Source organism: Urocitellus parryii, chromosome 5, assembly GCF_045843805.1.
Source record: "Urocitellus parryii isolate mUroPar1 chromosome 5, mUroPar1.hap1, whole genome shotgun sequence".
Classification (NCBI taxonomy): Eukaryota; Metazoa; Chordata; class Mammalia; order Rodentia; family Sciuridae; genus Urocitellus; species Urocitellus parryii.
In genome coordinates this window covers 377,495-397,573 of record NC_135535.1, presented here as the reverse complement: position 1 = coordinate 397,573, position 20,079 = coordinate 377,495, and the positions used below count along the sequence as shown (strand labels likewise).

Sequence of the window (20,079 nt, the reverse complement as noted above, 5' to 3'; positions counted from 1 at the left end):
TGCACGTCATAGGTACGCGCGAGGCACTGAGCTTACGTACTTCCTGGGCGGGAACAGCAAAATGGCGCCAGAACCAGTGGCGGGCTGAGGCCGAGAGCGCTTTCTGAAGCCAGCCCTGCGCTCCCCGGCCGCCCGGCCCCTCCTGGACATGGAGGACGTGGAGGCGCGCTTCGCCCACCTCTTGCAGCCCATCCGCGACCTCACCAAGAACTGGGAGGTGGACGTGGCGGCCCAGCTGGGCGAGTATCTAGAGGAGGTGAGGCGGCGAGGTGGGCGCGGGCGCGGCGCGCGGGGCCTGCGGCGGCCCGGCTGCCTCTAAGGCTGCGGCCGTCCGGCTCTGCCGCTCGTCCTCGGCCCCCTTCTTTGCCCCAGCTCCAGCTCTTCTTGACACCATCCCTTACGGGGGAAGCCTGGAGCTGACGTTGCCGTGAGATGGGCTGGTGACCAGCATTGGTCTCCACTGCATCGTCGTCTTCGTTCAGCTATCGTGTGCATGTGTGTGATGAGGGATCTGGATCGCTATGTAGGAGGGCTTTTCCCCTTTTTTTTTTGAGGTACTGGGGATCGAACCGAGGGCCTCACACATGCTAGGCAAGCACTTCTGCCACTGAGCTACATGCTGTGAGAGGGATTTCTTGTTTTGGACGTTCAAACCTGTTGCAAGCTAGCATGCTGTTCGATCCTATCAGTAATTAATTCCTTCCATATTTGACAATTGTGTCTAAACCTCTCTGAAGAGCTGTTGTCTAGTGTTGCACTTTTCTTTTACTCCGCGTCCACTACAGTGTTACTTACAAATTTCTTGTCTTCATCAGTAGTGACCTCCATCCTACTAAATCCAAAGGATATTAGATGTGTCAGTTTATTCAGCTCACCAGCATTTGTTGGGTTGACCACTCCTTCCTTCTTGAAATAGTGGTGCCATGATTTTCTTCCTATTTCTCTGCCTATTTTTTTGTCTTCTATCCTAAGTTTTGAGCTCCTCAGGGTGGAGCCCTCTTTCCCTTAAACAGTCTCTCTACTGTTATCTGTGATGTTTTTTTCCGTATAGGTGACTTATGAGGACATCTCCCAGATTTATGGCTTGGTCCCAGATCTTTTATTTATTTATTTATTTGGTGATGGGGGATTGAACCCAGGGTTGCTTAACCACTGAGCCATATCCCCAGCCCTTTTTGTGTGTGTTATTTTGAGACAGGGTCTCACTAAGTCCTTAGGGCCATGCTAAGTTGCTAAGGCTGGCCTTGAACTTGCAATTGTCTTGCCTCAACCTACCCAGTTGCTGGGATTACAGGTGTAGGCCACCATTCCTGGCCAACACACACACATACACACACAATCTCTTTCTCTCTCTCTCTCTCTCTTTGTATCTAGCTGCTCTCTTGACACCCACTAGGATGTGAGCATCTCAGTTTTAACTTATTTAAAGTGGAGTGCTTCATTTTTTCATTTTCCAATCTGGATTCTCTATCTCCATGTTTGGCCCCATCCAGTCCATGCTCCACCCAGAAGCAGGTGTCACTCAAAAATTAAAATCATGCCAAAGCACTGCTCAGCCTAAAACCCTTCAGTGGCTTTCCATTGCACTTAGAGTAAATCCAGATTTCCTCTTGTGAGTCTGGCTGTGCTCACTGTTTTAGCCTCATCTCAAGCTGTTCTCTGCCTTGTTCAGTTGAACCAAGTCAGCCTGTTTCTCCATACTCATTCTTGGCTGGGGTCCGTATACTTTGTTTGCACTGGAGAATATTCTTTTATGATAAAGTCCTTTTCATCCTTTATGTTTTAGCTTAAATATCAGCTGGTCACTGTATACGTGACTAAAATAGTTCCAACTCTTGTCATAGTACTTGTGTACTTTGGAATGTTTATCACATTTCCTACTTATCTACTTGTTTTGGCCTCTCTCAACCTAGTGTTAAATTCTGCAAGGGCAGGGATTATGTATATACTCTCTTCTGCTTAGTAGAGTGCTTGGCATATAGTAGGTGTGGAATAAATGTTTATTAAGTGAACCTGTGATCTGATGATTGACCATCTCTGCTTCAATACAGTCTGCTAAGAAAATTCAGAGAACTGTGCCTGGTGGATTTAGGTTTCCACATCAAGCAGGGTCCGTGGGGATACTTGATAAGAATATTTCCTGGCTTGTTCACCTTCCCTCCTGCTTCATGACTGCTCTGCCAGACCCTCTCTGTCCTGGAGGGCCTGATTTCCTGACCTCTGGTTTCCTCGGAGTGCTGCTTTTGTTTTCCATACAATTATCAGATTTTTTTTCCTAACACGTTATGATGTTATATTCTCTTATCTACTTATGTATTTATTGTTGCTGAATGTCCATTGTGTGACAAGAACCAAAACTCTGCAAAAATAATGGTGAGCAAAGCAAACAATCTGTGCTTTGGTAGGCCTTGTACTTTGACAGATGGCTGGGACCTAAGGCAGTAGCAACACAGAGTCATTAATATCAGACACTTGGTGCATACTTGGGTCAAGTACTGTTGTTGTTTCACACAGATAAATTCACATAATCCTTACAAAAACTACTCATGCAGGCACTAGAGAGAGAAGTTGTGTGCCCAAAGTCACAGGTGATAGTGGACAGAGCACATTCACTTCCCACTGCAACCTGGGTAGTCTACAAAGTGATGCCAGGTTTGAAAGAAGGGTTTAGGGTTATGGGAAGGGTGTGATGGAGACCTAATTGTGTTTGGGTTAAAGGAGTTGCTTCCTCATGGTGAGCTGAAGAATGTTCCATGCAGAGGGACACAGTGTTTGAAAGTTGAGGTGGGAAGATGGTTGGCTCAGTGGAGGTCCTGAAAGTGGGCCCATGTGCTGTTGTGGGCCAGCAGGGAAGGACCAGGGCCTAGAGAGGGAAATGGCAAGCATGGGAGCCTGCCTTAGGGGCTCTGGTTAGGATTGGGGGCTTTTTCGTAAGAGTAGCACAAAGCCATTAGGGTTGTGTGGTGGAGTGATGAGAGTAAATTCAGGGATGTGAGAGGTGGGCGGAGTCCTGTCAGTGCAGAGGTTGAACCTGGGCCTGGGCAACAGCTGATTGGAGGGCAGCCTGGATTTGTCAGGGACGTGGGCAGGGGAAGAAAGCTGCTGAGACCCTGAGTTTCTGGGTGGTGAGTTGGGTGCTGCCTAGAATTCAGTGTGGGCATGTTTATTGTGAATCTGGTTAAAACATCTGAATGATTGAAGAAAGCAATTGGATGTAAGGGTTTAGGTGAGAAATCCAACCTGGAGTCATGAGAAGATTGTTGGAATGTGATATTCCTGTAGCAAGTGAGCTGGCTGGGCTGGGGGGGTCTTCAAAGGGAAGGGCCCTAGCTTGGCGCTCTGTACATCCTTTCTTCAGGGCAGGGCACTCTGCAGCTCTCACACTTCTGTAGACTGGTGCTCTTGCACCCCACCCCCCAAATTTCTTTTATCCTTCAGGAATTAGCTCCCCTTGGTGACGCCCTTGCAGATCATTCCCCTTCCTTGTTCAGCACAGTGCCCAGCATCTTAGCTCTCTTGCCAGCGCAGCCTACACTTTGGCCATGTTTGTGTGATGTGCATTTTCCTGAACAGTTGTATCCTGTCTCTGCTGACTGCCTTTTCATGGGCAGGGGATTGCTCTTTCAGAAGTCCTATGCTTTCACCTGCCTGGTGAGTTTCTATCCGTTTTTTCAGGCTTAGCTCTCATATTACCACTTCTTTAGTTCATCAGATATTTACTTGGCACCAGCATTGGGCACTAAATGGAAGGCTGAAATTACCTGATGCTGTCCACAGTTCACTAAGGAAGAAGAGACTTGAAAGTAGTGCAAAAAGATAACACTGACAGGTCCAGCCATGGTGACTCCTACTGCTAGGAGCCATAGCAAAAGTATTATGATTCATGGCACCTTTGGTTTAGGTGACTGCCAGCTAGCCATTGAGATGATATGATTATGTTAAGATTTACATTCATATGGAAATTGGACTCCTGCTGTTCACCTCGGCCTGCTATGGGACTCATGGACTCATGTTACGGAACTCCCGGAGAGTTCCCATTGGTTGGGGAAGGATAGTAGGAGGGAATTTCTGGGGGAGGTGGGGGGGAGGTCCGGTAGACGACACACGTGTGTGGACCAGCTTGCTAGCAGGGCGCACACACACGGGGCACTGGCGGCCTTTTTAAAAATAAAACTTTGTTCCTGCTTGAATGGCTTGTGATTCTGTGCCCAGCCGGGTTGCGGTCAGGAGCTGAGACAGGAGGATTGCAAGTTCAAGGCCAGCCTGGGCAACTTAGTGACTGTCTCAAAATAAAAAATAAAATGGGCTCAGTGGTAGAGTGCATCTGGGTTCAATCCCCAGTACCACACACCAACAAATCACTGATGATGGGTGGCAAGCAGGCCCCTGCAGGGGAGTTTACACAGGGACATTTAGAGCCAGGCATTCCTGGCAGAAGGAAAAGCAAAACCAGAGGGCAGGAATAGGAAGGGGCTTTGAGTGTTGGTGGGAGCAGCGTGGTAGAGGGGCCTGCTTCTTGGGGAAGATCCTGAGTTAAATGTGGAGATGAAATGTGGGGGCACTGAGGTGCAGCTCAGTGGTAGAGTCTGGCATGTGTGAGGCCCTGGTCCAATCTCTAATGAGGCCAAGTTCTTGGAGAAAGCTGGTCTAGAGATGGGCGGGGAACTGTTGACATATGGATGGTAGCCATGTGTCAGCATGAGTAGCCGTATGGTAGCATGGGGTGGACAAACGGGTGCATTGGCAGGTATGCCATGGGAGGAGAGGGCTGAGGATGGAGCCCCTTGGACTGTGGTGTTTAGAGGGATGCAGGAGCCGAGGCTCAGGGGACTCAGGGAGTTGCAAAAGAAAGAGAATGCCTCACTGGACCTATTTGTCAAGGTCTCTGCTCAGAGGATGGAGACCCTAACATTTGTTTCTGTTGTGTTCACCCTGAGGTTCTTTTCCTTCCCTCAGGGTAAGGAGTCTTCCTGCTGAGGTCCATCTGAGTTGGCCCTGATGCTCGTGGGCATGTTGTCTGAGGGAACTGCTGTGGTCAGGGCGGTCTTTGGGGGCCTCCCTCTCCTAAAACATCAGGTCTTAGAGGATGCAGGAAATAGGGAATCACAAGACATGTCTCTCCTCTCTGGGAACACCCAGAGACAGCTGACGGGATCAGAGCAGAGCTGGAGCTGTTGGGCTATGGCCGGTGGTGGGTAGGGCTTCCCTGGGCAGAATGGGCACAGACTGGGCCCTGGCTTCCTTGGCACTGGTGTTGTTTCTTGCAGCTGGACCAGATCTGTATTTCTTTTGACGAAGGCAAAACCACAATGAACTTCATCGAGGCTGCACTGCTGATCCAGGGCTCAGCCTGTGTCTACAGTAAGAAGGTGGGCCCTGCGGGGTTCTTTGGTGGCAAGTGTCCTGTGGTCAGTTTTCTTGCTGGGACAGGGAACAGTGCTCATCCTGTCTGTAACCTGCCCTGATAGCACCATAGGCCTCACCCCTGACTCATTCACATATTTTAATACCAAAGGATGATCTTGGGTTTAAAATGGTACATTGGACCTGAGGGTGTAGCTCAGGGTAGAGTGCTTGCTAAACATGCATGAAGCCCTGGGTTCAGTCTCTAGCAAAAAATAAACAAACTGTCACTACCAGAAAGAGAGGGTTGTGTGCGCTGTGGGTTCTGTCTTCCCTTGTGCACACTTGCAGCAGCACAGAGGTGGCGAGGGTACGCATGCACTCTGCTTCCCCTGCCTCTCACCTGAAAGTGCTTCATCATCAGCATTTCGAAAAACTCCAGCCCTCACCCTAGTGGTAAGAGCGTTCTATGGAGGAGACAGACAAGAAGCTAGGGGAATGATCTGTCAGGTAGCCCACTGTGGCTTGATTTCTGATGGGCTGTCAGAGGCCCACAGGCTTCTAGGATGGAGGAGCTGGCAGGAGCCTGTGGGCAAAAGAGTAGCAGATGCCTGTGCGAGGGGCCTGATTTGTGGGGCCTGCCAACCAGGGCTGTGTGGGGCACCCCTCGGGATGTGGTTGTGCCACTCATTGAGGCCATGCTTGCTGCTTGATGGAAAACAGAGACAGGAGAGAAGCACGCAGCCTTGGCTGTTGGGGTAATGCTGGTAAGACTACTAGTTTGACTTGAGAATTATTTTTGGTGGCAAAATTGGCAGGACTCATGCTGGAGGCTTGGAGATGATGGCCAGGCCTTGGAGTGGGAGGGCCGTGGGCTGTTGTGGGTGGTGCCTCCTTAACTTGTCCTTACTGCTGGCCTCTGGCTGCCAGGTGGAGTACCTCTACTCGCTGGTCTACCAGGCTCTCGATTTCATCTCTGGCAAGAGGTGAGTGGTAGAGGTGGAGCCGGGAGGCAGTGGCCAGCACTTCCACACTGCGGGTGCAGCTCAAGGCCCTGCAGCCCCCAGGACACCCATGAGGTGCTCTTCTCTCCCAGGCGAGCCAAGCAGCTGTCCTCAGCGCAGGAAGATGGGGCCAATGGGACCACCAGCTTGGAGGCCCCCCAGGAGGCAGAGGATGAGGTGAGTGGGATTGGTGACCCCTGCCCTGTGGCGTCTGAGCTGCACTCTATGCACTCTTGCTGTCTCCACAGTTCCTATCGCTGGACGACTTCCCTGACTCCCGTGCTAATGTAGATCTGAAGAACGACCAGGTGCCCAGTGTGAGTGCCTTGCTCTCTGGGTGGGGGGTTATCTGGAATGCTCTGTGTGGGTCCTTGCCTAAGAGCTCAAGGCATTCAGGGCCCACACTTGATGCTGGCCTTCATGCAGGAGCTACTTATTGTGCCTCTCTTGCCCATGGCCCTGGTGGCCCCTGATGAAGTGGAGAAGAACAGCAGCCCTCTGTACAGGTATGGGCCTGAGCCCAGCTTGGGGAGGGGGAGAGGCCTACCCAAGAAGGGCCTCTTTAGTGGGTGTGTTTTTGCCAACACAGCCACCAGGGTGAGGTCCTGGCCAGCCGGAAGGATTTCAGGATGAACACGTGCACCCCTCACCCCAGAGGGGCCTTCATGCTAGAGCCAATGGGCATGTGCCCCATAGAGCCTGTGGGCACGTGCCCCATACCAAGAAACCAGAAGGGTAAGGGCTTGGGTGTTGGGTGCTTGGTAGGAGGGAAGGAGTAGAGGGTCTTTCAGGGACTCCTGTTGGTTCCCCTGTTCCCACCAGTTCTGTTCTTGGGAGCTGCCTCCTCCCAGGCTCCTGCTCCACTGGGTGGCTTGGCTGAAGCTCATCCATTTCTCCCACCTTCACTGTGCCTCAGTGGCCAGCCAGTGAGGGACCAGCTAGTTTCAGTCCTGGGATATGACACCCACTCCTCTCCCCAGCCTGAGGCCTGGGGCGTGCTGGGCTCTGCCTGCTGCTGCCCCTGTAGAGGGGCTCATTGGGCATCAGGTAGGGACCTTATGAGGTGGAACATAGGGGGTGCTGACCTCTGTCTAACTCCTGCCTCCCAGATGCCAGGAGGGCCGAGGAGCAGCCAATGGACGTCTCGGGGTGCCGGAATCCTGTCACTGTGCTTGACTTCTCCCAGCAGCCAGGTGAGAGTAGATCTCCTTGGTGGACTGGCAGGGCTGAGGAAGGGACCAAGGAGGCAGGGATGTGGACAGGACCCCAAATGGGCTGCTCTCAGCTTCCCCAGCTTGCCGTGCCTGTCCCTGGCTCAGCAGCTTGTGAGGGGTGAGGTGTAGGGGGAGCAGGCACAGCCTTGGAGAGCTCGAGAGCCCCCGGCCTCATGGAGCCTCAGCAACTGCCCTTGGACTGCCTTCCTGGCCTTCACTGGACAGACATAGGTGGCAGCACATAAAGAGGAAGGTTTGCCAAGAAGATGAACTGATGGGTGTGGTGGCCATGCCTATAATCCCAGCTACTCAGGAGAGTGAGGCAGGAGGGTTGTAAGTTCAAAACCACCCTGACCCTGGGTTTAATCTCCAGAACCACAAAAAAGAAAAAAAAGAAACGAGCCAAACAAAGACACTAGTGTGACAGAGTGTAAGGCCTGCCCGATCCTCCATGTGCAGGGAGTGACGCTGAGCAGAGGGAGTGTCCTGTTAGGTTTACCTGGGCTTCCACCAAGGGCAGCCCTGTCTGCTCTCTGGGCTCCAGGATCCCCTGGGGCTGACAGATTTCTTGCTGCCTGCCCAGGCACCGCTCCAGAAGGCCTAGCGCCCAGCAGTGGAGGGGAGGAGGAGGAGGAGGAGGTGGCGGAGGCAGCGGCGGTAGTGGTTGACGCAGTAGAACTCCCAGAGGCCAGAGCCCCCAAGGCCACGGTGGAGCCTGAGGAGCCCAGGAGCCCCCACCAGGTAGGGCCCCTGGGGCAGTCCCTCACACAGGGAGCACAGCACAATATGGTGGTTCCCATATTGGTCTTTTGGTCTTTCCCTGCTGTCTGCTTTGCATACATCTGGCCAGTTGGGGACTCTGCCTAGGAGCTTTCCTGTCTTAGACTCACCCCGCAGCTAGCCTTTTCATGGCAGCTTCTGTGTCCTTCTCCTTGAGTGGAGCAGCTGCTGCTCCTCAGGGGTGGGCTGCTAGTCAGTGGTCTGAACCCCATGGAGCTCACAGTACCTGAGGTCAGGCTGGCCAGAGGGAATGGTTCCAGAGGCCTCTGCTGCCTCCCTCCATTCCTGTGGGGTGAATCTGTCCCCTTCGAAAGAAGGATTTCTTTTCTTTTTATCTCTAAATTAAAACAACAACAAAAAAACCCCGAAAAAACAGTGTGCTGTGTGGCTCCAGGAAAGCACTTGCTTAGCATCCCTGGGGCCCTGGGTTTAGTCCCCAGCATCACAAATCAGTCCAGCAACAAAAAGCTCAAACCAGGGGCTGGGATTGTGGCTCAGTGGCAGAGCGCCTTCCTCTCACGGATGAGGCACTGGGTTCAATCTTCAGCACCACATAAAAATAACTGAATAAAATAAAGCTTTTGACAATCTACAACTAAAAAAAAAAAAAAAGCTTAAACCAACCCGACATAGATGGGAGGGAATGTTAACATGGATGTTTGTCATATTCCATATTTAGTTTTATATTTTGAAAAAAGAAAAGTTCTTCTGTGATGGCTAGTTGGGATGTTCTAGAGTTTTTCTTAGGGTTGTTTTTAGTCCTTGAACGATGGGACCCGAAGAGGGTCCCTGCAGAGTTCTTGTCATGGACCCCAGGGCAGAGCTGCTGGGGCATCCAGCATCTTGTATGGACAGGTGCAGGTCAGGGTACCTGTGGGCTCCTTCTTTGCAGAGTGCCGTCCTGACCAGGAGGTACATGTTGCGGGAGCGGGAGCGAGCCCCGGACCCCATGTCCCGGCTAAAGGTGAGGGGCAGGGAGTGAGCTGCAGGACTCCCTGTCACGCCTCTGCTCCTGTGGCCCTTCAATTCCCTTCCTGGCTTTACTCTTGAGGAATTGGCTTGCTTCCAGAAATTGACGTCCCCCCTCCCGCAGGCTGGGCCCCTTTCCCCTGCCTCAGGTGTCATACTGACCCTGGGTTGAGCGGGCAGCCTCTCCCTGGGCTGTCATGCACTTGGTGTTGGGCTTGGGAAGAAGGGTGTGCAGCCCTAACCGCCCCCAGCATCTGCTTGTGCTCTGTGCTCAGGAGACCCCAGACCCTTGGCAGAGCCTAGACCCCTTTGACTCCTTGGACTCCAAGCCCTTTAAGAAAGGTAACTGGGTGGGGGACACCTCCACTCAGGCTCTTTTTCCCCAGCGTGCTGGGGTCTGGGGTAGTAGGGTGGGGGTGGGCTTTGGACCCCAGTCCCATGGCTGCTCTTGAGACAGCCCCAGCCTGACCCCAGGCAGGCCGTACTCTGTGCCCCCTTGTGTGGAAGAGGCTCCAGGACAGAAGCGCAAGAGGAAAGCCACTGCTAAGCTACAGGACTTCCACCAGTGGTACCTGGCCACCTGTGAGTACATGGTGGGCTGGGTGGGACACCTTGCCCCTGGGTGCTGGGGCCAGGTCAGGGCTGCTGGAGAAAGGAGGACCAGCAATCTTTTCCTAATGCTGTTGGCAATCCCTAGCTGATGGGGAGGTCCAGGCCTTGGCCTGGTTCTTGCTGACCAAGTTTCCTCACAGATGCTGACCACGCTGACAGCAGGAGGCCCCGGAGAAAAGGCCCAACTTTTGCAGGTGAGGCAAGGCCCCATGTGCAACCTTACTTTGCCTTCTACCTGACCAGGGTCACCCAAGGCTGGGGGTGGTCTGGAATGAGCCTGGACAGGACAGGGGAGCCCCTCACAAAGCTTTTGTCTGTAGACATGGAGGTTCTGTACTGGAAGCATGTGAAGGAGCAGCTGGAGACCCTCCGGACATTGCAGAGGCGGGAGGCGAGTACCTGTGTGGCTGAGGGGGTCCCTGATGGAAGAGGACAGTACCCTCACAGATGCTCTCTCTGAACAGATAACTGAGCGGTGGCTGCCTAGGGCTGAAGAGGGCCTGTGGCCTGCAGAGGATGACCGCCTGGAGGAGTCCTTGGAAGACCTGGGGGCAACAGGTGGGTGCTTGCTGGCTCTGGGGTGGGGCTCATCAGTAGAACCAGCTGACTTCCTGCCTGTGGTGGTCTCTCCTGTGTCCCAGCAGACGACTTTCTGGAACCTGAAGAGTATGTGGAGCCCGAGGAGGCAAAGCCTGGGGAGGCTGCTGACTTGGGTACGTCTGAGGGAACGGGAGCTGTTGGAGGGGAGGGCACGGCAGCACCACAGCTGCAGCAACTCACCGACGGCCCTTCTCAGAGGCAGAGGCCATGCCAGAGTCCCTGAGCTACGAGGAGCTGGTTCGAAGGAATGTGGTAGGCTTGGGTCAGAGGCAGGGAGTCGGGTGAGGAAGCCTCAGGTCCCTGCACACAAGATGGAAGTCCCTACGGTCCCCCCCAGGAGCTCTTCATCGCCAACTCCCAGAAGTTTGTCCAGGAGACAGAGCTGAGCCAGCGCATCAGGGACTGGGAAGACACCATCCAACCCCTGCTCCTGGAGCAGGTGAGGCAGTTCTTGAGGACTGGAGCTTCCTGCCTGAGCTCTGCCCACGCTTTGTCCTTCTCTGTCACCAACACGCCCCTCCCCCATGCAGGAGCAGCATGTGCCCTTTGATATCCACACGTACGGGGACCAGGTGATCTCACGATTCCCCCAGCTCAACGAGTGGTGTCCCTTTGCAGAGCTGGTGGCAGGCCAACCTGCCTTTGAGGTGTGTCGCTCCATGCTGGCCTCCCTGCAGCTGGTGAGTGCCTCGGGTCTCATGGGTGGGGAAGATGGTCCCCAAACCTTGCTGATGGCTTGCCCCTGCAGGCCAATGACTACACGGTGGAGATCAGCCAACAGCCAGGGCTGGAAGCAGCTGTGGACACCATGTCTCTGAGACTGCTCACTCACCAGCGAGCCCACAAGCGCTTCCAGACCTACACAGCTCCCTCCATGGCCCAGCCCTAAGCAGAAGCTGTGATGGGAGGGTGGGCCAGTTCTCCCTGTGTGCTGAGAGCTTGCTTCTGCCTCCTGGCTGGCCCAGCCTAATAAAAGTTGTGTTGCCATCTCACCTACCCTTAAAACAAAACCCACTGAAATTATCTAGTCTGTGGAGCTGCCTGGCTTCCTGTGGATTGCTGGCACAGATCACACACACACAACTTAGAAGTGTGGTTTAATGATGGGCCTAGGCTGCAGTGGTTCAGAGGACACTGCGAAAGGCAGCCATGTGCCGCTGCACACTGTCTGCAATCTGCTCAGCGGACCTGCCCCTACCATAGTAGTCTGTGAAGAGGCCATCAGGGTTTAGCAAGTAGATAGCAATGGAGTGGTCAACAATGTAGTCCTGGTCCTCATCCTTGGGGCCAGCACTGTAGTACACACGGTAGCTGCGGCTAGCCTGGGCCACCTGCTCAACAGAGCCCGTTAGACCCAGCAGTCTTGGGTGGAAGTCTTGCACATATCGGGCCATAGCTGCCACATCATCCCGCTCAGGGTCCACAGTAATGAAGATGGGCTGCACAGGGGGCAGTCCAGGCTTGGCTTCCAGCTGTTGTACCACCTGTACCAGCTTCTCCAGCTCATCTGGGCAGATGTCTGGGCAGTGTGTGAAGCCAAAGTACATCAGCACCCACTGGCCCCGGAAGTCGGCCTTGCAGCGAGTCAGGCCTTGGTGGTCCAATAGGCTGAAGTCGCCCTGACCCACAGCAGCCTGGCGCAGGGCTTCTGTCCGCTGTTGCTGCCTCCGCTGTTCCTTCTCAGCCCTGGCAGCCAGCCAGGCCCCACCCAGCCCAGCCCCAAATAGGGCAGTGATGAGCAGCCTGGTTCGAAGCCTAGGGCCTTGAGGTGGGCCCTGCCACGAGAAGTGCCGCTGGGGCCTCATGTGCAGAGCTTCATTTCCAGGAGTCATAGGGGGTACTGGTGGCCTAAGCTGACAAAGCCAAAGCCAAGCCTTGGCCTTCGGCCCCCGAGCCAGCAACAGCATGGACCTGATCCTCCTGAAAGAAAGCAAAGATGTTAGGCCCCAGAAAGAGGGCACCAAAAGGTGCCTGGGGCCCCATCCCTGGAGACCTGCCTCCTACTCTGGCTTGCCAGCCTCCTGCACCTGCTCGCTGGAGCTCCAAACTTGTCCACCTTTGAAACCTCAAGCTCCAGCTTAAGTGGCACCAAAGTCCACATATGGCCAGTTTCACAACAGTCCCTCCTGTCCCTTCAGCCTAGTAGCCTCGATCTCGTTACCTCATCCTGCCCTGTACCTGCACCTGCAAAGCCCAGCCCAGCATTCACTTCTGTGAGCCTCTTGTCCTGCTTAACAGGGGCACTGCAAGCAAATATATCTGCAATAAATCTACTTCTTGACGGAAGTAGCCCTCTCCAGCCGGTCACCTCAAGGGCTACTTCAACGGTGGCTCTCCGGTCTCCTCCCAGGCTCAGCAGAAAACCTGCACTGCCGGACTTAACCTCAGCTGGCAGACGACGTATGCGCTCTCCTGGAGGTCCCACACGCACCTCCCTGCTACCCCTACAGTCCTTGCCTGGCGAAGGCTGGGCCCCCACACCCAAACGGGTGGCTGCAGGGATAGAGCACGGAGCTTGCCCTCCAGAAAATCCCCAAGGACATGAGACGGTGCCTGGGGCCGCCTCGGTCCTAGTGTCCCCAGGTTCGGCCCCTCGGGAAGGCGGCCGGAAAGCCTTGGAAAAACAGCGCCGGTACAGCCGGGACCACCACTACTCCGAGGCCCGCACCGCGCCCCGGGCATCAACCCCGGAAGCAGCGCGGTCGCGGCTCGCCACCACGGCGCATGCTTCGAGGTCACGTGCGGCCCGGCCCGCCCCTGCACGTACTTGGCTCGGAGGCTGTCGGGCTTCAAGGCTGCGCGGCGGTGGGTGGCAGGATCAGCTCCGCAAAGGGCGAGGGGGCCGTGAAGGGCGCGCGATCAGACAGCACAAGCGCTGCCTGCAGTGCTCGGCGCTGCGAATCGCTCAGCGCAGGGCCGTCCAGATGCACGCGGAGCCAGGGCGTCCCTGCCAGGCGAGGACGGTCAGGACTTCCGGGGCGGGAGGACGCACCCGGAAGGGGCGGGGAAGACGACGTGGCCTGGAGTCCCGGGTGGTACTCACCTCGGCTCAGGCTTTGACCCACGTCCACCAACAGCTCGGCGCCCACGCCCAGGCGGATTGGCTCCCCTGCACGGCTGCGTCCGGCCCCGAGCTCGTGCAGCACGAGCGCTAGTGGCAGCGCTTGGACGCTCTCCACGGTGCCTGCGGGAAGAGAGTGAAAGCGTCTGGCAGCCTCAGGAGGGACCCGGGTTGGGAGCGAGTTGGGGGCCCGGGTCCCTGGCGCTCACCGTCCGCAGGCGCGTGTAACTCCTCTTGCTCCCTGGCGTGGGGCAGCAACTGACGACGCTGCGCCGGGGTCCCGGAGCACAGTGATCGGGCCAGGTTCGAGTCCACGCCCTGTGCTACAAGCATCTGCTCGAAGCGGCGCCGCGCGGAGCCGTCGTCCAGTGCCGTAGCGATCCGGGCGGTGCCCTGGGCCGAGCTACCCGCATGTCCACTGAGCCACAACAGGACACCCCCTGCCAGTCGGTAGGGCGAGTTTTAGGTGCCGTAGGGCCTGGGCGTCCGGTAGGGCGGCTCTGCAGTCCCCAACCTCAACCGCTTCCCTTACCGAGTCTAGTGACCAGGTCCCGCAGGTCCGGTGGCCCCGTGCCATCCAGGCAGAGCAGCGCTTCCTCCACTTCCAGGGTATGGCCCACGTTGCGACCCAGAGGGTTATCCATGGCCGTCAGGGCTGCTGCCACCCGAAGCCCCAGATCCGCCCCCACGCCAACCTGCAGAGCCTTGGCTCAGTATGGACTCTACTTGGCACCCCGTGGGGCCTCCACCCCAATCTTGCATCATCAAATTCCAGCTCCGGAAGTACCCTGGGTGGCCAGACCCTCAGAATGAGGTCGGAGAGGGCTTGGGGTGGGGACCAGAAGTACTATGCCAATCCGCAGCTGTGGGTGTCAGAAGCATCTTGAGTCTGGCGTGGGGTGGAGGGGCAACCTGGAGATTTTCTAAAGGCGTAAGACTAAGCCTCCGTCAGTAAAGGCTGGTGGCGGGTAAAGGAGGGAGGGGTGGACTGCTGAGTGGGCAGAGGCGAGTGAGGGTGTAAGGAGTTGGGGCCCACGGGGGCAGGGGCTTCTTTGGGTTTACACTGGCCCAGCGTGTGCAGGGGCTCACCAGTGCTCTTGCCAATTCCCGAGCTTTCTCCTGGTCTGGGAAGACTGCAGCGCCACCAAACTTAACGTCTATCACCAGGGCAGAGAGCCCTTCCACCACCTTTTTACTGAGGATGGAGGCTGTTGGGGGAGGCAGAGATATCACTCCAGGTGACACTGACTCTGGGGTGAGGAGAGGCTGGCCCCTAGGATGGGGTGGCAATGCCTAGTGCCTTAAGCATCAGGTCACCCTCATGAATCTGTGGTCAGGTATTCTCACTAGGGTCCTCCTCATAAGAGGACCTTGACTGTGAGGTCAGAGATAGGGGTCATAACCCCGATAGGCAGAGAGCTGTCCCTGGAGTTGAGTCAGGTCACCTGTGATGAGTGGCAGGCTATCCACAGTGGCTGTCACATCTCGTACAGCATACAGGATTCCATCTGCAGGAACCAGCTCCTTGCTTTGACCCACAATACAGCAGCCCACTTGCTCCAACAGCACTTGCATCTAGTCAAGACACCCCCCCCCCCCAGTGGCCTCTGATGAAGGATCCTATTGGCCCTGTTCAGTGACAGTGACCTATGGATGACTCTAGATTCTCAGCAGTGGCTCTGCTCTGTGACCTGACAAAGATGATCAGTGTATAGCTGTAAATTAGTAGTCCATCAGTGATTTTTTTTTTTTTTTTGAAACCAAGGCACTGGACCACTGAGCCACATCCCCAGCCTTTTGTATTTTATTTAGCGAAAGGGTCTCAGTGAGTTGCTAGTGCCTCACTCTTACTGAGGCTGGCTTTGAACTAGCCATCCTCCTCTCTCTCCCCAGCCTCATGCGCCACCATGCCCGGCCCCAACAGTGGTTTTGACCAAGTCCGCAGTGATGATCCTGGTCAAAGTTCCCTCCACCCTGACCCATGCCCAATGACTATCAGTGACCTTTGAATACTCAGTATTCCCATTAATGACTCTGATAAATAACCCTTCCATGATTATGGCTAAGATCTCCATCAATCCAGATAAAAAGTCAGTGGCCTGCCTGTACCTGTTGTGGGCTCTGGATGACATTGAACCCAGGAATAGACTCCAGCTTGTCCAGGGTGCCCCCTGTGTGCCCCAGGCCACGTCCACTGATCATTGGCACCTGGCAGGCAAGGATGTTGGCTGAGTTCACCTGCACGGTCCCCCTCACCACTCACTCAAAAGTGTTTCCTCACCTTCCCTAGATAGACTTTAGCTGGAATTAACCCAGCTGAAAATGGAAAATAACTGTCCTGGCCAGGAGGGGGAGTACAGATGTCAGTGAGGGAGAAGGTGGTAACCATTCCTGGAGATAAGTCTGAGCACAGAGAGAAAGTAGTACCTAGCTCGCTCTTTCAGGACCCTCTCCCTACAGGGAAGCAGGGGCTGTTTTCTGTTGCTGTGGCTTAAGGCGGAACCCAGTTCCATACTGAGGGCTGGCAGGGACAAGCCTGGGTTCTGTCTTCAGACCAGAGTTGAGGTTGGGAAGTGAGGGTGGCCCCATTGCTGACTGAGTCAAGGTTTTGGAGAGGAAGTAGTCTCTAACCTTGCAGCCACACGCGGCCAGGGCAGGTGCCAGGATCAGGCTGACCTTGTCTCCCACTCCCCCTGTGGAATGTTTGTCTACAAGCTGCTGGTGCCAGGCCTCTGGCCACTGCAGCTGTTCCCCAGACCTGGCCATTGCCTGGGTCAACGCAGAGGTCTCCTCCAGATCCATGCCTTGCAGCCGGATGGCCATCAGCATGGCCCCTGGATGTGAACACAAGAGGGGATGTCCCCACAGAATCGTATTTTGAGGTCAGTGATGGGATGCTGTGGCATCCCTGGGGAGAGGCGGTCTATGGGGTTGTGGGGGCCAGAGTTTAAGTGGGAATTGGGGTATTTGGCTCTCCCCACATACCAATCTGTGTCCCCTGTGCACTCCCCTCCACCACAGCACTGATGAAGCCCTTGATGTCCTCCTCACTTAAGCGGCCTCCATCTCGCTTCCTGCGGATCAGCACTGGGAGCTGCTTGGCCCCGGGCATGGAGTCAGGAGGTCCCCCCCGTCCTCCCAGCAAACCATCACCTGGTGCGACTGGGGTTGGTGGGGCTGCAGTTCCTGGGGCTGCCATTGCTCTGGGCCTGCGGGGAGGCCAGAACCATATATCGCCCAGGCCAACGCCCTCCCTCCCCTCCCCTCCATCCACGTCCCTGCGACCCCCTGCCCTTGACCCGACTCGGCTCCTGTATGTGTCTCTGGTGTCCACCCTTGGGTTCCACGACTGCGTCTGGCTTCCACTTTTCGCTCCCACAACGTGACCCTGGCCCATACCTATTCCGTACTGCGGCCCTCGCCCGTCCTGTTCCGGAGTCTGGTCGGGTTCCACCCCACGTCACCCTGGGCCACGGGGTCGAGACTGCAGGTGCCGTGCACACCTGGCCACTGGCCACCAGCAGGGGCAGGTCGGCAATCACCCAGAGCGGCCCAAGGACCGCAGGCACAGCTGGTAGGATCTGGCCAGTAGCCTTGCTCGCAGCCTGCGGCCAGTCCGCGAATTGCCTGACAAATGCCGGGCTTCCGGGACCTCGAGGCTCGGGAGTGGGCCTCGCCCGGTTTCTGTCGGGCTCCGCCCAGTTCCCGGCACTGTGCGGCGGGGACACCCCTCTCCAGCTCTCCAACAGACTTCGACGCTCCCGCCCTGACCCCGCCCGTGCACAAAGAGAGAGGCGGACACGTGGCTGACTCCGGAAGCTTTAAGCGCACTGCGGTGGGCCTGTGCCCCCACCCCGCCCGCGGGTCAGTCGTCCACGTTGGTCACCATTGGGGCCAGGTAGTCCGAATGCCGGATCCCGAAGGTCCAGCCGCGAGGCTTCCGGTGCTGCGGGCCAGAAGACGTCGCTGACCTCGCGGAGCCGGGGGCGTACGGCTTCGCGCGAGGAGCCTTGTTCTCTCTGAACCCTGACCCATACCCTCGACTGGGGATCCTCATCCCTTGCCCCTGACCCTTGACCCTGAACTCCAGACCACCTGGTCCACGTTGTAGGCTGCGGGTCCGGGCTTCAGGGTGCTGTCTTGGGGGAACGAAGTCCGTGCCAGCATCGTGAACTGGGGGGCCCGGGTCTTGTAGACCCCGGGGTTCACCACGTGGTAGGCGCAGGGGCCCGGCGTCTGTGGGAGGCAAAGTGAGTGCTGGGTTCCCCGCGCACCTCTGACCCTCTGGACCTCTCGCTGCGCTGGGCCCGCGGCCCTCCTCGCACCTTGCTGAGGTCTTCAAAGCAGCTGCCCACTCTGGTGCGGCCGTAGATGGAATAAGTTGGGGCCGAGACTTTGCCGATGACGCGCGGGCCCAAGAGCGAGGGCACCGTGTAGGCGCCGGGACCTGAAGGAGCCGCCAGGGGTCAGTCACTGCGGTCTGCTCGCGTGCGGGCGGTCCCGGGGCGGGGCCTTTCAGGTCTCACCTGGACTCTGCGGCTCCGCGTGGACCCCCCAGTTTCGGGAAGCAATGGTATGTCGAGGCGCACTGGGGTACGTCGCATTCCCGGCTCGTTCTGGGAAATACCTCCCTGGGGGACAGACCAAGGTGTGGGCCAGAACTGGGTAGGGGTCTGATGGAGCCGGGTTAGGGTCTTGGAATTGGGGAATCGGAACCACAATTTGTCACAGCCTTGTGGGGCTTGGGGTTCTGGACTTTGAGATCCGGAATATACGATGTTAGGGTCTAGAGGGGGTCTCGGGGTTCAGGTGGGGAGGTTCCCAGGTGCGCCTCCCCGGAGGCGTTGGGGAGAGCAGGGTCCCAGGGGTCCTGACCCGGTCCGGGAGTGCGGAAGGGCGCAGAGTGCCGCAGGCGGCCACAGATGGAGTAGGCGGGGGCGCTGTCCGGGCCGCGCACGGTCATGCGGGAGGGCACCAGGTGGCTGGGCCCGGGGCCGCAGGTTGACTGCTGCGTGGGGAAGCGCGCACCGAAGGTGTAGGCGGGGGCGCGGGGCCGCGAGGGGTCGTGCAGGATGTAGCCTGCGGAACGTCCCAGCATCAACCGGGCCGCCCCCCGCCCTCTCCCAGCACGGTCAACCTCCCCTGCACCGACTCTGCCCCCGTGCTCCGGGTGGGACCACCACCGCAGCCCAGACGCAAACCCGCCCGGACGCCCCTCGCCCTCCCCGGCGCCGGCCCCTGCTACCGGTGTTCGGCGGCAGCTTGTATTTGGGCCCGGGTCCTCTATAGAGCGCCGCGATGGGGCCACGGGGCCGGTGTGGCCGCCAAGGGCCCACCCAGCAGTCCGAGCCCATGACGCGAGCGGGGGCGCCTACAGCCGGCAGCACCTGTGGACAGATGGTGGCGGCCGCGGCCCCTCCACCTCGAATTCGCGGGGAACCCGCGACCCGGCCCCGCGGCGGAGCAGCCCTGGGGGCGGGGCCCACCCCGTATCCCGGGCGCCCGGAAAACAAACAGTGGTGGCCCGGCCCCGTGGCGGGTCCTGGGGCCGCGAGCCACCTTCAGGGGCATCTCCGGCCGCCGACCTGCAGACGGGTTTCTGTAGGGGGGGTGCGCGCGCAGGCCCGGCTCAGACCCCGACCTCGGGAAGGGAATTCCCAATTCCTGGGCGGGCGGGGGCGGAAGATTTTAGGGCTTTGGGAAGGTTCTGGGGAGGGGTCCTGGGGAGAGGAACCAGTTCTAGGAGCGAAGGCCTCGAGATGCACTGACCTGCTGTGCTGGCTCCCGGCTTGGGAAGGCAAAGCGAGAGAGCTGGACACCCTAACTCCCACCCCCGCCCAACTGCCAGGCCCCATTGTGTCCCCACCTCGCTTCCTGGCAACCAGACTGCCTACCCCCTCCGCCCCCAGCACCCCTGCTCCACCAGGCCCTGGCAGGACTCCTCAGGCCTCTGCTGGGGTCTGCGGCGCTGGCGGGTGGGGGTGGGGGTCCTTGACTCAGCCCAGAAGCTGGCCTCACCCTTTTCCAAGTTTTAGTAGCCATTCCAGAATGAGGCAAATGTGCAGACCAAAAGCAGGTGTGGGAGCGCGGGGTTGTGGCTCAGTGGTACAGCGCTCGCCTCTCGCCGGTGGAGGCCCTGGGTTCCATCCTCAGGACCACATAGGAATGAGTAAATAAAATAAAGATGTCAACTACAACTAAAAATGTACTAAGAAAAAAGCAAGTGTGTGAATAAAGAAAATTCACATCGGAAGCTCAGTTTATGTGTAGAGAACTTTGCCCCTATTTAAGTCTGTGGAATAATCATGTATTGGACCTGAAAATAATCGTACAAATTGAAAGAAAGTACAATAGGACACATGACTTGATCGCAATCCAATCCAATTCTCTCTCAGCAAACAATCAAATGTAAAAAAATATATAAAAAAGGTGGGGGGACACAAGTGTAAGCAATTGAAATTAATAGGTCCCCATTTTAAAACCTCTGGATCAAAAA

At 56.8% G+C, this 20,079-nt stretch overlaps 4 protein-coding genes across 13 annotated transcripts; 1 reads left to right on the top strand and 3 right to left on the bottom strand.

The window, feature by feature from the left end:
• Positions 1-52: 52 nt before the first annotated feature.
• Ncaph2 (non-SMC condensin II complex subunit H2) lies at positions 53-11,514 on the top strand. 6 transcript variants are annotated; one of them, XM_026413563.2, is made up of 20 exons: positions 53-256; positions 5,268-5,369; positions 6,274-6,329; positions 6,440-6,524; positions 6,596-6,664; positions 6,774-6,853; positions 6,937-7,082; positions 7,457-7,540; positions 8,145-8,302; positions 9,234-9,305; positions 9,586-9,652; positions 9,785-9,892; positions 10,063-10,116; positions 10,243-10,313; positions 10,387-10,480; positions 10,567-10,635; positions 10,725-10,774; positions 10,860-10,961; positions 11,053-11,202; positions 11,271-11,514. In XM_026413563.2, exons 1-20 carry the CDS (start codon positions 149-151, stop codon positions 11,409-11,411), a joined length of 1,866 nt encoding a protein of 621 aa, XP_026269348.2. In that variant the 5' UTR covers positions 53-148; the 3' UTR covers positions 11,412-11,514. The 6 variants fall into 6 exon arrangements, with proteins under 6 accessions (XP_026269348.2, XP_026269346.2, XP_026269347.2 ...); XM_026413561.2 differs by having other exon boundaries at positions 10,719-10,774; XM_026413562.2 differs by having other exon boundaries at positions 10,564-10,635.
• Positions 11,515-11,602: 88 nt separating this feature from the next.
• Positions 11,603-13,231, bottom strand: Sco2 (synthesis of cytochrome C oxidase 2). Its single transcript, XM_026413568.2, has 2 exons — positions 12,980-13,231; positions 11,603-12,442 (listed from the first exon to the last, which is right to left on the bottom strand). The coding sequence occupies exons 1-2, from the start codon at positions 13,063-13,065 to the stop codon at positions 11,647-11,649; spliced, it is 882 nt and encodes a 293-aa protein (XP_026269353.2). The 5' UTR covers positions 13,066-13,231; the 3' UTR covers positions 11,603-11,646.
• Positions 13,232-13,311: 80 nt separating this feature from the next.
• On the bottom strand, positions 13,312-17,205 carry Tymp (thymidine phosphorylase). 2 transcript variants are annotated; one of them, XM_026413567.2, is made up of 10 exons: positions 16,983-17,205; positions 16,569-16,792; positions 16,215-16,417; positions 15,693-15,791; positions 15,029-15,158; positions 14,673-14,791; positions 14,116-14,278; positions 13,793-14,023; positions 13,566-13,706; positions 13,312-13,469 (listed from the first exon to the last, which is right to left on the bottom strand). In XM_026413567.2, the coding sequence occupies exons 2-10, from the start codon at positions 16,780-16,782 to the stop codon at positions 13,312-13,314; spliced, it is 1,458 nt and encodes a 485-aa protein (XP_026269352.2). In that variant the 5' UTR covers positions 16,783-16,792; positions 16,983-17,205. The 2 variants fall into 2 exon arrangements, with proteins under 2 accessions (XP_026269352.2, XP_026269351.2); XM_026413566.2 differs by having other exon boundaries at positions 16,569-17,205.
• A 243-nt stretch (positions 17,206-17,448) lies between these two features.
• Cimap1b (ciliary microtubule associated protein 1B) lies at positions 17,449-18,937 on the bottom strand. 4 transcript variants are annotated; one of them, XM_077799270.1, is made up of 6 exons: positions 18,797-18,937; positions 18,459-18,747; positions 18,110-18,214; positions 17,909-18,030; positions 17,679-17,819; positions 17,449-17,529 (listed from the first exon to the last, which is right to left on the bottom strand). In XM_077799270.1, exons 1-6 carry the CDS (start codon positions 18,935-18,937, stop codon positions 17,449-17,451), a joined length of 879 nt encoding a protein of 292 aa, XP_077655396.1. The 4 variants fall into 4 exon arrangements, with proteins under 4 accessions (XP_077655396.1, XP_077655397.1, XP_026269386.1 ...); XM_077799271.1 differs by having other exon boundaries at positions 17,655-17,819; positions 18,459-18,662; positions 18,829-18,937; XM_026413601.2 differs by having other exon boundaries at positions 18,459-18,662; positions 18,829-18,937.
• Between the last annotated feature and the right edge of the window lie 1,142 nt (positions 18,938-20,079).